Source organism: Lycium ferocissimum, chromosome 9 (assembly GCF_029784015.1).
Source record: "Lycium ferocissimum isolate CSIRO_LF1 chromosome 9, AGI_CSIRO_Lferr_CH_V1, whole genome shotgun sequence".
Taxonomy (NCBI): Eukaryota; Viridiplantae; Streptophyta; class Magnoliopsida; order Solanales; family Solanaceae; genus Lycium; species Lycium ferocissimum.
Window position 1 is genome coordinate 42723911 of NC_081350.1, and position 13553 is coordinate 42737463.

The following is a 13553-nucleotide window of genomic DNA, read 5'->3' on the forward strand; positions in this document are numbered from 1 at the left end:
CTATGACAGAGACACATACAAAGGTTGTAATCTCATATATTGTCTCCAGCTACTACTTATTTACTATGAAATAGAGAAATCAACCACATATAATAATATAATATAATAAAGATATAATTTCAAGACATTATCACTTGTTAGAAACAAACAACAAAGTTAGAAAAATGTGACTTTTGTTAAAACACCCACCCCATATTTCAACCACCATATTTGCTGTGGGGATCTTTTTGGCGAACAGTTGTCACCAGCAATTTTATTTTAAACTATACACTTAATTTTGTAAAAAGTTGATCTTTGATCTTGCTTACTCTATTTACAGATCGAACCAATTATTGGTTATTTTGAGGGAATTATCTTTTGCCATTGAGCTTGAGGGCCCCCTTTTTCCGTCAAGAACTTTCTATATATATGAGTAGTTATTTGGCACAAAAGCATCATTCAAACAGTTCTAATTCTTTCTTATATTCATATTTCATATTTTCTTATAAAAGACTCAAAAAGAGAAAGAAATAATGGCTATTGAGATTGAGAAATCAATAGTTGGGCTATCAAAAGTTGCAAATTCAGATACTCATGGAGAAGACTCACCATATTTTGCTGGGTGGAAAGCATATGATGAAGATCCTTTTGATGAAGTTCACAACCCTTCTGGAGTAATTCAGATGGGATTGGCTGAAAATCAAGTAAGTGTTGAATAATTAATAACAAATTAAATAAAGTGTGTGTTCTTTCTTCCAGTTGAAACTTCTAAATGAGACAGTCATATAGTTCAACATGAGATTAGTGTCAAGTTGCTAAAGTGTGTGTCCTCTCTTCTGAGATTAGTGTCAGGTTGCTAAAGTGTGTGTCCTGCCTTCCAGTTGAAACTTCTAAATGAGACAGTCGCACAATTCAACATGATATTGGTGTCAGGTTGAGATATTGGGTTCAAGTCTCACCATTATTCGCCCCTTTCAAAAGGGATTGTAATATTCGAGCTGTTTTTTTTTCTCGACTCGAAATGGAAGCAAGCTTCGAAAAGGTCTTAGAGTAGTCTTTGTCTAAGGCATATTGAAAAGAATTTCTTTGATCATGAAAATAATAATAATAACAATAATAATAATAAGGCTGGCCCGTGAAGCCTGTACGTATTGAAGATAATAATTAAGTTTACTATACCCTCTCTAACCACTTAAAATTTTTGATGAAATGATCACTTAATTCAGACTACTAAAGAAGCTTGGATTAACTACAGACTTCGTCGCTAATCTGTCACTAATTCGTCCCTAAATAGGATTAGTGACGAATTTTGCTCTTTAGCTACAAAATTTGTCTGTCGCTAATTCCTACTTTTTAAGTAGTGCAATCAACAGAAACTATCACAAAATAGTCCAAAACATCATCTAATATTCTCATTAGGATGTTTCTAATCTCATGTTCTTTTCTTTTATCTTTGTGTATAGGTATCATTTGATTTGGTAGAAGAGTACTTGGAAAAACATTCAGAAGCAGTTGACTGTGGAAGTGGAATTTCTAGCTTCAGGGAGAATGCTTTATTTCAAGATTATCATGGACTTTTTTCTTTTAGAAAAGCAATGGCAAATTTCATGGAGAAAATAAGAGGTGGAAGAGCAAAATTTGATCCAGATAGAGTTGTTATTACAGCTGGTGCTACAGCTGCTAATGAGTTATTAACATTTATTCTTGCTGATCCTGGTGATGCCTTACTTGTTCCAACTCCTTACTATCCAGGGTAAGTACTATTTTATAGTAATTATTTTATCTAAATATTAAAGTCTTAAATCTCTATGGATCGATAGAGGGTCAGAATAAAATACCCCTTTAGTGTACAAAATATCTTAAACTTACCCTCTGTTATAGTTTGAGAGATCGTTAATGTTATACTTTGAGAGAACGTTAACAAATCATCTCATATTCGTCGTTACTGAAGTATAATGGAAGGTAGAGTGTTAAACCATAGTTAACAGGCAAATTTTGAAACTTTTTTTTTTTCAAAGTGTTTTGAAACATGACTACTATAGACACGCGAATTGCAGACTAAATTTACTGGTCTTGGGAGGTTCGTCGGAAATATGGGATTTCTGACAGAATTTCTGTGGAAAAGAATCTGACGAACCAATTTCCGATGGCCAATCCACACTAGAGCTCCGTTGAAGTCTAGGGCAAATGCGAGACGACTTGCTATTTAATATCAAACCGTATATATCAAAAAGCCTCAAAATATAACAAAGGATAAAATTAAGATAATTCGTACGGTAGACGAGTACATTGGGACCTTTTTCTATCTTTCCATTCACTCACAATCTAAGTTACTATGTCATCATGCTAATAACTAATGATCCTGCTTTTATTTTTTACAGGTTTGACAGAGACTTGAGGTGGAGAACAGGTGTAAAAATAATTCCAATACATTGTGACAGTTCAAATAATTTCCAAGTTACACCACAAGCCTTGGAATCGGCCTATGAAGAAGCAAAATCCAACAAAATCAAAGTTAGAGGAATACTCATAACAAACCCTTCAAACCCTCTAGGTGCAACAATCCAAAGATCAAATCTTGAGGAAATTCTTGATTTCGCCGTCCAAAAAAACATCCATCTTGTCTCTGACGAAATCTATTCCGGATCAGCATTCTATTCCTCGGAATTCGTCAGCATTGCTGAGGTTCTGGAATCTAGAAAATACATGGATTCGGAACGAGTACATATCGTGTATAGCCTTTCGAAGGACTTAGGTCTCCCTGGATTTCGAGTTGGTACGATTTATTCATACAATGACAATGTTGTCACAACCGCTAGGAGGATGTCAAGTTTTACCTTAATTTCCTCCCAGACACAACAATTGTTGGCATCCATGTTGTCCGATGAGGAATTTACTAGGAATTATATTAAGACGAATCGCGATAGATTGAGAAAAAGATACGAAAAAATTATTGATGGATTAAGGGGGAGTGGAGTTGAGTGTTTGAAAGGAAATGCAGGGTTATTTTGTTGGATGAATTTGAGTCATTTATTGGAGAAGTCAACAAGGGAATGTGAATTGGAACTTTGGAATTCAATTTTAGGTGAAGTGAAGTTGAATATTTCACCAGGATCTTCTTGTCATTGTTCAGAGCCAGGATGGTTTAGGGTTTGTTTTGCTAATATGAGTGAACAAACACTAGAAGTTGCACTCACAAGATTACATAATTTCATGCAAAAAAGAACAAAAAAAGTAATTAATTCCAGCTTTTTTAGTTTTCTTCTTTAGATCTTTTTGGTTTCAGGAAATTAATTCCACTTTTGGTTGATATTGGATCAGTTCTCTCTATGATGTTACTTCCAAAGATTAGGATTTTTGTCCTCAAATATTGTACATCATATTGAATTCATCAATATACATATAATTACTACTCCTCCTGTTCCATTTTAATTGTTTATGTCTTTTTTTATCTGTTTTAAAAAGTATTGACATTATTTTTGTCCTCGGTAATATACTTTTATTACAATAGGAATGTCATGTCATGTTTAACATCATAAGTTTTAATGATACATTTTTGTACTGTCACATAATTTTTGGCGTTTGAGAAATTTTTTGCTCAATCAACATTTTGGTTCTGTTTAGTTAGAATATTTTGGTTCTTGTGTAACAGTTTCTAGGAATATTACCAGTGTGTGGTTGGAGCAACTGCTATAAGCTTATCGCATGCTATACTTTATTAAGAATTGACCAAGTCATTATTTAATTGCACAGCAAGAAGTGTTTTTCCTTGAGCAACAAGGATTGCCTATGCAGTAGGATATTACAATAAAGAAAGTACTTAAATTATAAGCATACAATATAGACAGTAATTATTGAAAATAATAATAATAATATACTACATTGTCAGTAACCGGTATTTGAGCTGAGGGTCTATCGGAAACAACCTCCTACCTCCCAAGATAGGGGTAAGGTTTGCGTACACTGTACCCTCCCTAGACCCCACCTTATGGGAATATCTTTTGGATATGTTGTTTTTGTTATTGTTGTCAGTAACCGGTTATAAGTAGAGGCGGCGACAAATTCAAAATTTCAATTTGATGGGTTTTTCCTTAAAGGTCCTTAGCGTTGAGCTTATTGTACTCTACATTATCGGCTTGATTATTGAAATTTTACTAGATTTTTTTATATATTCATGCTTCATGTTGAAAATATTGAGTTCGGATAAAACCTATTCCTTAAGAGCTATTTTTTCGATAATACTCATATTTTCAGATAATTTTTTTTCTATATTTTCAGTGCAACGCATTAATTTTTAGGCCTTTTTTTTCTTTTAATATATTTTTTTATGGGTAAATGTACTTAAATACAATTTCAAAAGTGAAAAGTGAAGTGCAACGCATGAAATTTTAATTACTAAAACATTTTAATTATTGAGAGCCCGAGTCCTTAATTTTAGCAAGCATAAATATATCTTAATGGACTCTCCCCCTTAAAAAAATGAGTTAATATCATGTGCTTGGAATTTATGGAATTGGAATTGTGTTTGGTATTTTTTGCAAAGAATATCTGGAATAAATTCATGTTTAAATGTACTTAAATACAATTTCAAAAGTGAAAAGTAAATTGAAAAAAAAAAAAAAGGAGGTTATAAGCTGCTTTCCAATTTTTTGAATTTGAAATTTGAAAATTCTCTCTCTCCAACCAAATTTTTCTTCTCTCTTCCCTTCTTTTTGATTTTAATTATTCCATAAAAAAGTGAATAATTTTTATTCAAAACACTTAAAAAAATTGTATTTAAGTTTTTATTGAAAAATTCAAAGTCCTTAATTTTATCTTTTTCTAAATAAAAGTTACATAAATATAGGTCGACTGAACTTGATATAACAAATCATTGTTGGTGTAAAAAGGATTTGAATGCAACACGAATGATCCACAACTGAAAACTTTTGTGGACTTCTTATGAATTCTGCCAGAAGAAATTCTAAAGCTTTAATTGGCATATGCACGACGCATGAGAACACAAAAGTCAAAGTTCGAATCTCTAATGGACTTCTTAAACATTTTGGCTAATGGACTTCTTAAACATTTTGGCTTTTCATAAATTGTGTCAATGCCGTGTTGTACCTTTTATTCACCAAGCAATCTCTCTAATGTGGCATGAAATAATGTCTAATCCTCAAACCCCCGAAATATTAGGAAAGGGAAGAGAAAAGGAGAATTTTGAGGAAGGAAAGGGAAGGCTAAAATTATACAACAACGATAATTGATAATAGTTATGGATGGTAAATTAGAAAAGCAAATTTGTTTTAAATACCCTTTTGATCAGTTACAACTATAATTCCTAACTTTTTATTCTCAAGCAATCTCTCTCTAATGTGGCATATAATATCTCAAACCCCCGAAATATTAGCCCTTTTTACATTACAACTACGATAAATGGCAAAGCACCCTTTTGATCAGTATACTATACCTAAGTTTCGATATAATATTTTTATATTGAATATTTAAAACCTCACCACTCCATTTGGTATTTCACCTACAAAGTCACTCAACTTATTTAAGTGGTCTTTTAATTACATTATGCTGATTTTTACTTAAAGCCAAAATTGTAAGAAATAAAAAAGTACTCATTTTAGCCATTTTATTGACCCGCCCACTTGACCCGAATAAATAAAAATAATCATGTTGATAATCTGATAAAAATAATTACTGATTTAATATAATAGGTTAAACTATACTTATCGTATAGAAAAGCTCTATTGTTAATTAACTAAAAGAATCACCATAATAATTAGATTTCGTAGTGTGTTTGTAAGTGAGTCATCTAAGCCGATCTGTTAAACTGTGATTGAGTAGTGCAATTAAAAGTCTAATATAATTTAACTCCATGAAAATGACTGAATCTTTTTCATTATTCATTGGATATTTTATTGTTTTCCTTAATACAGTAAATGGAAATTGTAGAAAGTCATCTAAGTCGATAACTATGATTGACGTGTGCAAATTAAAGTTAAATATGATTTAATTCCATGAACATATTTCTTAAAGATATTGGTAAATATATTTTTAGTCGAGAAATAGATTGAGGACTTTGTAGGGGGTCAAGGTTTAGGATTTAATTGAGTGACTTTTCGGTTAATAAAATGGTTAACATAGGTACTTTTTTATTGCTTATAATTTTGGCTTGCAAATAAAAAATAAAAATTAATTCTTAATTACATAAATGTAATTAAAAATTTGTTTAATCACATGTTGTATAGTCTCTTGATAAAAATAATTTATTAAATATGCGCCCATATTAAATTTTAAATTCAACTGTTAACATTTAATATCATCGTTCAAAATTTTAAAACAAAATTGAAATCTTGATTATCTCACCAAGCAATCCGTGATTTTCAATCGGGGTGTTCGGAAAAACAAATGAACCAATTTTTGCGTTTTGTTCGGTGTTGCAAAGTCAATATATGTACATGAACACATAAAATTGACCCTAATTATAACCATAATTTTTTGTTAAACCTATCAATTCATCATAAACACATAAAAAAGGGGCACAAACATATGCGCAGGCACGCATACCTTTGGTGCAACGAGATAGCATTCCTCCTTTAATCAAAGTCTCGGGTTCAACGGGTATGAAAATCTATTGTAACACCTCGTAGCTTTTAAGGTTTGACTCATATGATAACATAATGAAACCAATATGAGGGTTATAAGTGTTTTGAAAACTAATCAAGTCATAAGAAATGTCTTTGGGCAAAGCAAAGTTGGAAGCCACTCATTGGGCATGTTTGCGAGTGAGTTTATAGAAGGTCTTACTTCCAATAAATACCATAATCATTTATTTATTAAAAATTTGGGATTTAACTTCCTGAATGAAAGTTATAGCCCTTTGAAATACCTTTCGTATAGAAAAGCTCTATTGTTCCTAAAAGAAAATAATAATTAGATTTCGCAGATCATGCTATACGAACCGGTTACTTAAGCCGATCTGTATATGATTGACGGTGCAATTAAAAGTCTGATATACGCTCCATATAAAATGACGTGAATCTTTTTCATTATTCATTGGATAATGGTCATATTATACATTGTAGAAAGTCATATAACCTCCGCCTATTTTGTATAAATCCAAATGATGATTTAATTCCAAGCTAAAGATTAACAATTCCAAGGTAAGTCAATCCAAATGGTTCCAACTCAATTCTAACATATATTCTAAAACAAATCATCCTAAACTAGGGTTTTCAAGAAAACCATCTCAAGGTTCTGCTAAAATCAAGAATTAGGAAATCTTCTCCAAAATTCAAGTCTTTAATTCAAGATTTTGGACATTAAGGTATGTAGAACTTCCATCCACATGTGGGAATCTCTATGTTCTTCCCCATGCTCCGTTTCTTGACCATCTAAGATATCATCTCCCTAAGTTTCAATAGGTTAGAATTAGTTATCTGCATACTCACTGACCCAGAAACAGAGATAAAGAGAGGCAAGGAGATTTAATTGAATTCCTTGACCAAAAAATTGTACTATGCAAATAAAATGAAAATGAATATTAATTCTTAATTATATATGAACAGTTTAATCCCTTGACATCGGTTGAGATTCTAACTTAGCCGCAAAATTGCTGAGATCACACGTTGTGAATCTCTTGTTTCTTTCTAAAAATAATTTATTAAATATGCGCCCATATTAAATTTTAAATTCAACTGTTAACATTTAATATCATCGTTCAAAATTTTAAAACGCAAAATTGAAATCTTGATTCCGTCTCTCTATCCCATGATACCTATCAATTCATCATAAACACATAAAAACGGGCACTAAACATATGCGCAACCGACATATACAGTCATATAGGCAACGAGTCTATATTAGTATTTGGTACAACGGTATATGTTTTAGAGGCCAAGCTCCTCACTTTCATGTTTGCGTACCGGGTTAAGAATTTTCATGCGTATGAGATAATTTCTAAGACTTTATTCCGCAAATTATATTTTCATGATTCAAAAATCATATAGATTATAGAGAGTCGCTTCCCTCGAATGAGGCCATGGTTGGGCTACGTGGGGAGCGCTTCCCCCGAACGAGGGCCTACGCGAGCGAATCGGATATTGTTTGCTTCGAGCCCAAAAAAAAAAAAAAAAAAAAAAAAAATATATATATATATATATATATATATATATATATATATATATATATATATATATATATATAAGCACGCGTAGAAATTTAATAAGAGTTTTTTCGTTTCTACTCTAATCAATTTGGCGACTATATGAATGTCTCTAATTTCTCTTGTATTACTAGTATTACTTTGCCTTCACGTGAAATCGACGAGTTTTTAAATGTGCAGACACTACTTTGACGCATTACTCATTAAATAAACACTAAAATATTCGGAATAAACTACTGTTAGTTGGAGGATATTACGTACATTAAACTATTAAAGAAATAGATAAAGACATATTATAAAATGTCAAAAGCTATTAAAGATAAATTAAAACATACATAAGAAGTCAAATGCTATTTAAGCTAGTTATGGATTTTTGCTCATTTATATGATAAATGTAATTAAGAAAGTAAATCATCTAAAGTTTGACATTAATTAGGAGTTGATCATGTCATGCCATGGCTTTTGGCATAATCAATATAATCTGCTGGCTTTTGGCATAATTAATATAATCTGGCTTTCGATTAGGACGTAAATTTTATTCTAAAATGAGTTTAATTTTAATCACACGGACCATGCATGCAACAAACTTCTTGTTCAAATGGTGGTGCTTTGATCAGCTCGGGCATACTTCAATTATTTCGTCAAGTACTTGCTACCCCTCACCGACGCCCAACACAAGATACCGTGTGATGTTGTTCACCAAGGTTCATCCAGATCAAAGGTAATTACCTAGTGTTTTTATCTATATATTGCGATTTGAACCTTGATTTTCAAAGTTTTCGCCCACTTCATTGAATTGGTGTAGCGAAATATTAATCACCACAACATTGTTTAATGTGGAATGCACAAACTTTAATCATGTAACTAGAATAGCCTCAACTTTTCGTGAAGAAACGAGAATGCTCATAATTAGTTTAATTCCTTTATCTGAAAGTACAAATATATTGTATATTGTACTACCTACATTAATTTCTATAATTGAGTTTACTTTCTCTTTTAAGAACTTAATCAATGCAATACGTACTTCAATTTGACTTTTTGAAAGCCTTTAAACTAATCATATTTCTTGAGTTTTTAGAACCATTGTTAGTATAATTCCCTTAATTCACCTGAAAGTATATGATGAGTTGACTTTTATATTTTACAAGGAGCTGAATTTCTCTTTTTATAATGAATTAACTTTCTATTTATATAATGAGTTGACTTTCCATTTTAAGAGCTCAATCGATACTACAATATTTTGATTTTTATGAAACTCTTAAACTACATTATTTTTCTCGCGTTTTCAATTGGTTTGTGACTCCTACAATTTCCAGACATCTATAATTAGTCAAGAGACATCTTTATTCAAACAAGCCCTTTGAAGTCTCTTATAGAAAAGGTCTAAATAACTGTGTCTAATTCTAAATAAGCATTTCATAAGGTTCTTGCTGAATAATTTGTTGGCTCGTGCAAAGAAAAATTGATAATTTTTATTATTCTAGTGTCAAATGGGGCTGGATTAGTTGACCATTTTAATTAATTTTGTCACACCACCACCTTTTCAACTTCTTCACGTGAAGTCCTTTATTCTTTAGACTATATGAAGAATTACCCAAAACGAAGAAGATATATATGAGTTCATACATGTGTATGAACATGCATGTTTGTTATTATAACAATACACGCATGCAGAAACTCACGCCGGTAGACACGCTCGCGGGCACCACATGTTCAAGAAAAAAAAATCAGTAGGAGACTTGCTTGGTAGATCAGAACTACTTAACTGCTCCGTTTCAATTTATGTGATATATATTTTGACACTACATGAAGTTCTAGGCATTATTGAGGGAAAAAGATAGGAAAATGGAATTGGGGTGTGATTAATCGAAATTGTTGAGTTTAATCAATTCAAAAATATTGAAAAGTCTCACATTAAGCATTATAATAGGATGAGAAATATCATAAAGAAAAAATAAGTTACTTATAAAGTGATAAAATATATGAGAGAGTTTCACCAAAGGGTCGTGTCAATTAAATCTTAGAATCTAACCCATTTCTCTATTGTTTAAGTAAATGCGAAGGAAATACGCATGTTAAAATAACACAAGATATTTACGTGGAAAACTCCTTGCTCAAGGGATTAAAAACCACGACCTACTGTATTATTGAGGGGAAAAGTAGGATTTCCCAACTTCACTAAAAGCAACTTCATAGATACAACCCTACTCGGTTCTTGCAACCTAGGAATTAAACTCTTAATCCCTTACCCCTCTCTATTGTAAGATCGTTACAATAACTCTATTGCAAAGAACACACCTTGACTAACTCTAACCAAAGAACCCAAACAAACCTTGACTAACTCTAGCCAAGTGAACAAACTCAGAATTGTTGTAAATCTGTCCAACTATTACACTTCTTTAAAACCGTGTAGGAATACAAGTTAAGAACAAAGGACGAAGATCCTCAACAAACCTAAGGACTTAAGATATCTTCAGTGGTTGAGAACTGGTCCTTCTATTTGTTGGAGCTTTGTTCTTGAGAAGCACTTTGGGAGTAGCGGCTGCTACTTCTTAAGAGTGGATGACAATTTTGATTTCCAAAATGTTAGGATTTCTCTCGCATCAAGTTGTTTATATTTGAGAGATAAGTTTTGAGATGAAAAGGACATTGCATTGTCCACTAGCATGCTAGAGCTGTACTGCTGCACTATCCAGTCGGTACATTGGCAGCAGCTTTACAGCTGTAGAGTTGATCGGGCAATGGCTAGGGGACCTGATTCCATCTGGTCCCTCTGAAAGCGTATCTGGTCCCCATCCGCCCTCATCCGGGCCCTCATCCGGTCCCTTCATAAACATATCCTGCCAGGCTTGTGTGAGTGAGTACGCATCGTCGCTTCTTTGGTTATAATGTCATCCCATAAGTACGTGATGTATTGTAAGATTAACCAGGTCATCACGTGAACCTTATCACATCTGGTTCCTTGAATGAGATGCGTTAGATCATCACGACACTGGGTATCATATCTCATCATCCTTCCTATTCAGTGAACCTGAACGCATCTGGTTCCTCGAATAAGGTTAATCACACTGCAAGGTATCATGAGTGAGGACACCTGATCCCATCTGGTCCCTCCAATAAGGTTTGTCATTTTCAAGTATTATAACACGTGGTACCACTCAAATGAGGTTTATCAAATCATCAAAACATAAGTTATCATAACTCATCAATTTCTCCCTTTTTGATGATGACAAACACATGACTGAATCCCCCCTGAGGACCAAATGTCCCACTTGTTTGTCATTGTCAAAACATCATGACACAGAATGCCACACAAATGAGGTTTGTCAATTCATCAAAACACAAGGTATCATAGCTCATCATAAAGTGTTGGATGCCATCTTAATGGTGTGAGGCATTTTGGGAGAAAATCATGCAGGCTTGGCCAAATAGGACAATATCACACTATGTTAAGAATATATTTGAGTTGTTTTAGTCCAACAACTAGTATCATAAGATGATTTGACGAGACGAGTATGAATATGTCAAGGTGATGACATAGGGCCCGGTTAATTAGTGTTGCCCATCTACGGGCCGGTTTGCTACCTTTCTTGTCCACAGGTTTTGTGGTAGGGCCAAGTTATTTTGAGTCTGTTGCACTACAAATAATCTATTACTCCCTTCGGATCAAAAAAGAGTCCACTTAAATGATGACAATCTTCTTAAAAAATACTAACTCCTACGCAAAAAAGATAATTTGACTAAATTACCCCTAATTAAATATGTATTGGGATTTGACCACATACCACTTAATAAAAATAAGCAAATCAAAAACAAGGTTAATTATTTTTGATTTGGCAGTTTTATTTTTTTTTGATTCGAAAAAGAGTTAACACTCTTTTTGATCTGGAGGGAGTAAGAAGTATTAACTTAAATCCTAACCAGGATAACGAGCGTTCAGACCATTCTTGTCCCTTTTGCCATTTTCTCTCATGGAAATCCATTTCTTCAACATTTTTTTTTCTCCTCATTATTCCTTTTGTAGTCAAACTCGACCAACTCATAGTGACAGTGAAGTCAAATAATCCCTCCAATAAAGTCGTCAAGAATTTCAACATCAATCAGAACCGTACAAATCAGTACCCCATGTGCCTCGCGAGTGCAACCATATATCGATTGATTATTTGACAAAACAAATTATGTCCCAATCATCCATAGACTAAACTGACCGTAACTCCTCATCTGCCAACCAACCCCTGCTGCACTGATAATTACTAAAGATTATGCTGGGAAGTGTTGACAACATTGCGTTGTCTTTCTTTTAATTTGTGGTTGGCATCCGCGAGATTGTCGCTGGCAGTCAATTGTCACTACTAAAAATTCGAGTTTTTTCAACGAACGTTTATGTGGGATTTTTGGACAGCATTTCAATGAATTTTTGTTTCGTAGGAAAAACGGCTTATTGGGAAATTTCAACGATATCTTTAAAAAATTCCTGAGGTTTTCCGACAGAATTCAACGATAAGATAATAGTGAAATGCCTCGTTAGTCATTTGTTTTTACATGCCACTTATGTGTTGCTCTAATTCTTTCTGCCTTCCGGAAAGTAATTATCGAAAAAGCTTATACCAAGTTTTGTCTTTAACATTTTTATCGCCTAACTATACTTAAGTATGTATTTCACCTTAGTTTGTGAATTGTGATTCTTATTGTTAAATTAAATATTTGGTTTGTTATAAGCACATAGATAAGTGTTTTCTGTTGATTGGCCTTTAATTGCTTGACTCAGGCTGATCCTGGAAATCAAGTTAGAAATAAAATATAATGTTTTTACGAGGAATTAATTACGATGGTTACAGATCTTGGAATATAATTCTATATGGATTTTGCTCGGTGCTAATCGGCTTTACGTACTTTACATGGAATTATTTTCATAAACAATTGCTACATCATTCTGAAGACAGCTAAGAGTATAACAAGAAAAAGTAGTTGCATGCGTAGAATAATATGATATATGTGATGGTCCAAGAATATTTTCTTACAAATCAAACAGTTTAGTCAATTGGACATGTAGTCCCATTTCTTAACTAACAACCATCAAGATTTGACAGTTAAAAACCTCCCTTACATCCAGCTATTTAGGCATAGTGCCTAGTCGAGCTCACCACAAATGAGGTGATCAAATGGTTTATAAACCAGACTGCACCTCAGATCTGTGATGCCTTTAACGTCAATCTTGATTTCACGGCTGTGGAAGGAGGATTTCCAATTGGGGATGAAGCGCATGAACTGTTGGAATATTTTTCTGGGAATGAAGAATATTGTGAACAAGGGGACGATACAATTATTTATGAAAGACAATCGGATGCTACAATTTGGGATGAAGATTGGGGTGATTTAGGTGGAGATGAGGGAGCTGATGCTTCATCTGAGGAAG

At 33.1% G+C, this 13553-nt stretch overlaps 1 protein-coding gene across 1 annotated transcript; it reads left to right on the forward strand.

The window, feature by feature from the left end:
- The first annotated feature begins 228 nt into the window (after positions 1 to 228).
- Positions 229 to 3393, forward strand: LOC132029238 (1-aminocyclopropane-1-carboxylate synthase 7-like). The gene is made up of 3 exons (XM_059418554.1): positions 229 to 683; positions 1443 to 1732; positions 2361 to 3393. The coding sequence occupies exons 1-3, from the start codon at positions 513 to 515 to the stop codon at positions 3247 to 3249; spliced, it is 1350 nt and encodes a 449-aa protein (XP_059274537.1). The 5' UTR covers positions 229 to 512; the 3' UTR covers positions 3250 to 3393.
- The last annotated feature ends 10160 nt before the right edge of the window (positions 3394 to 13553 follow it).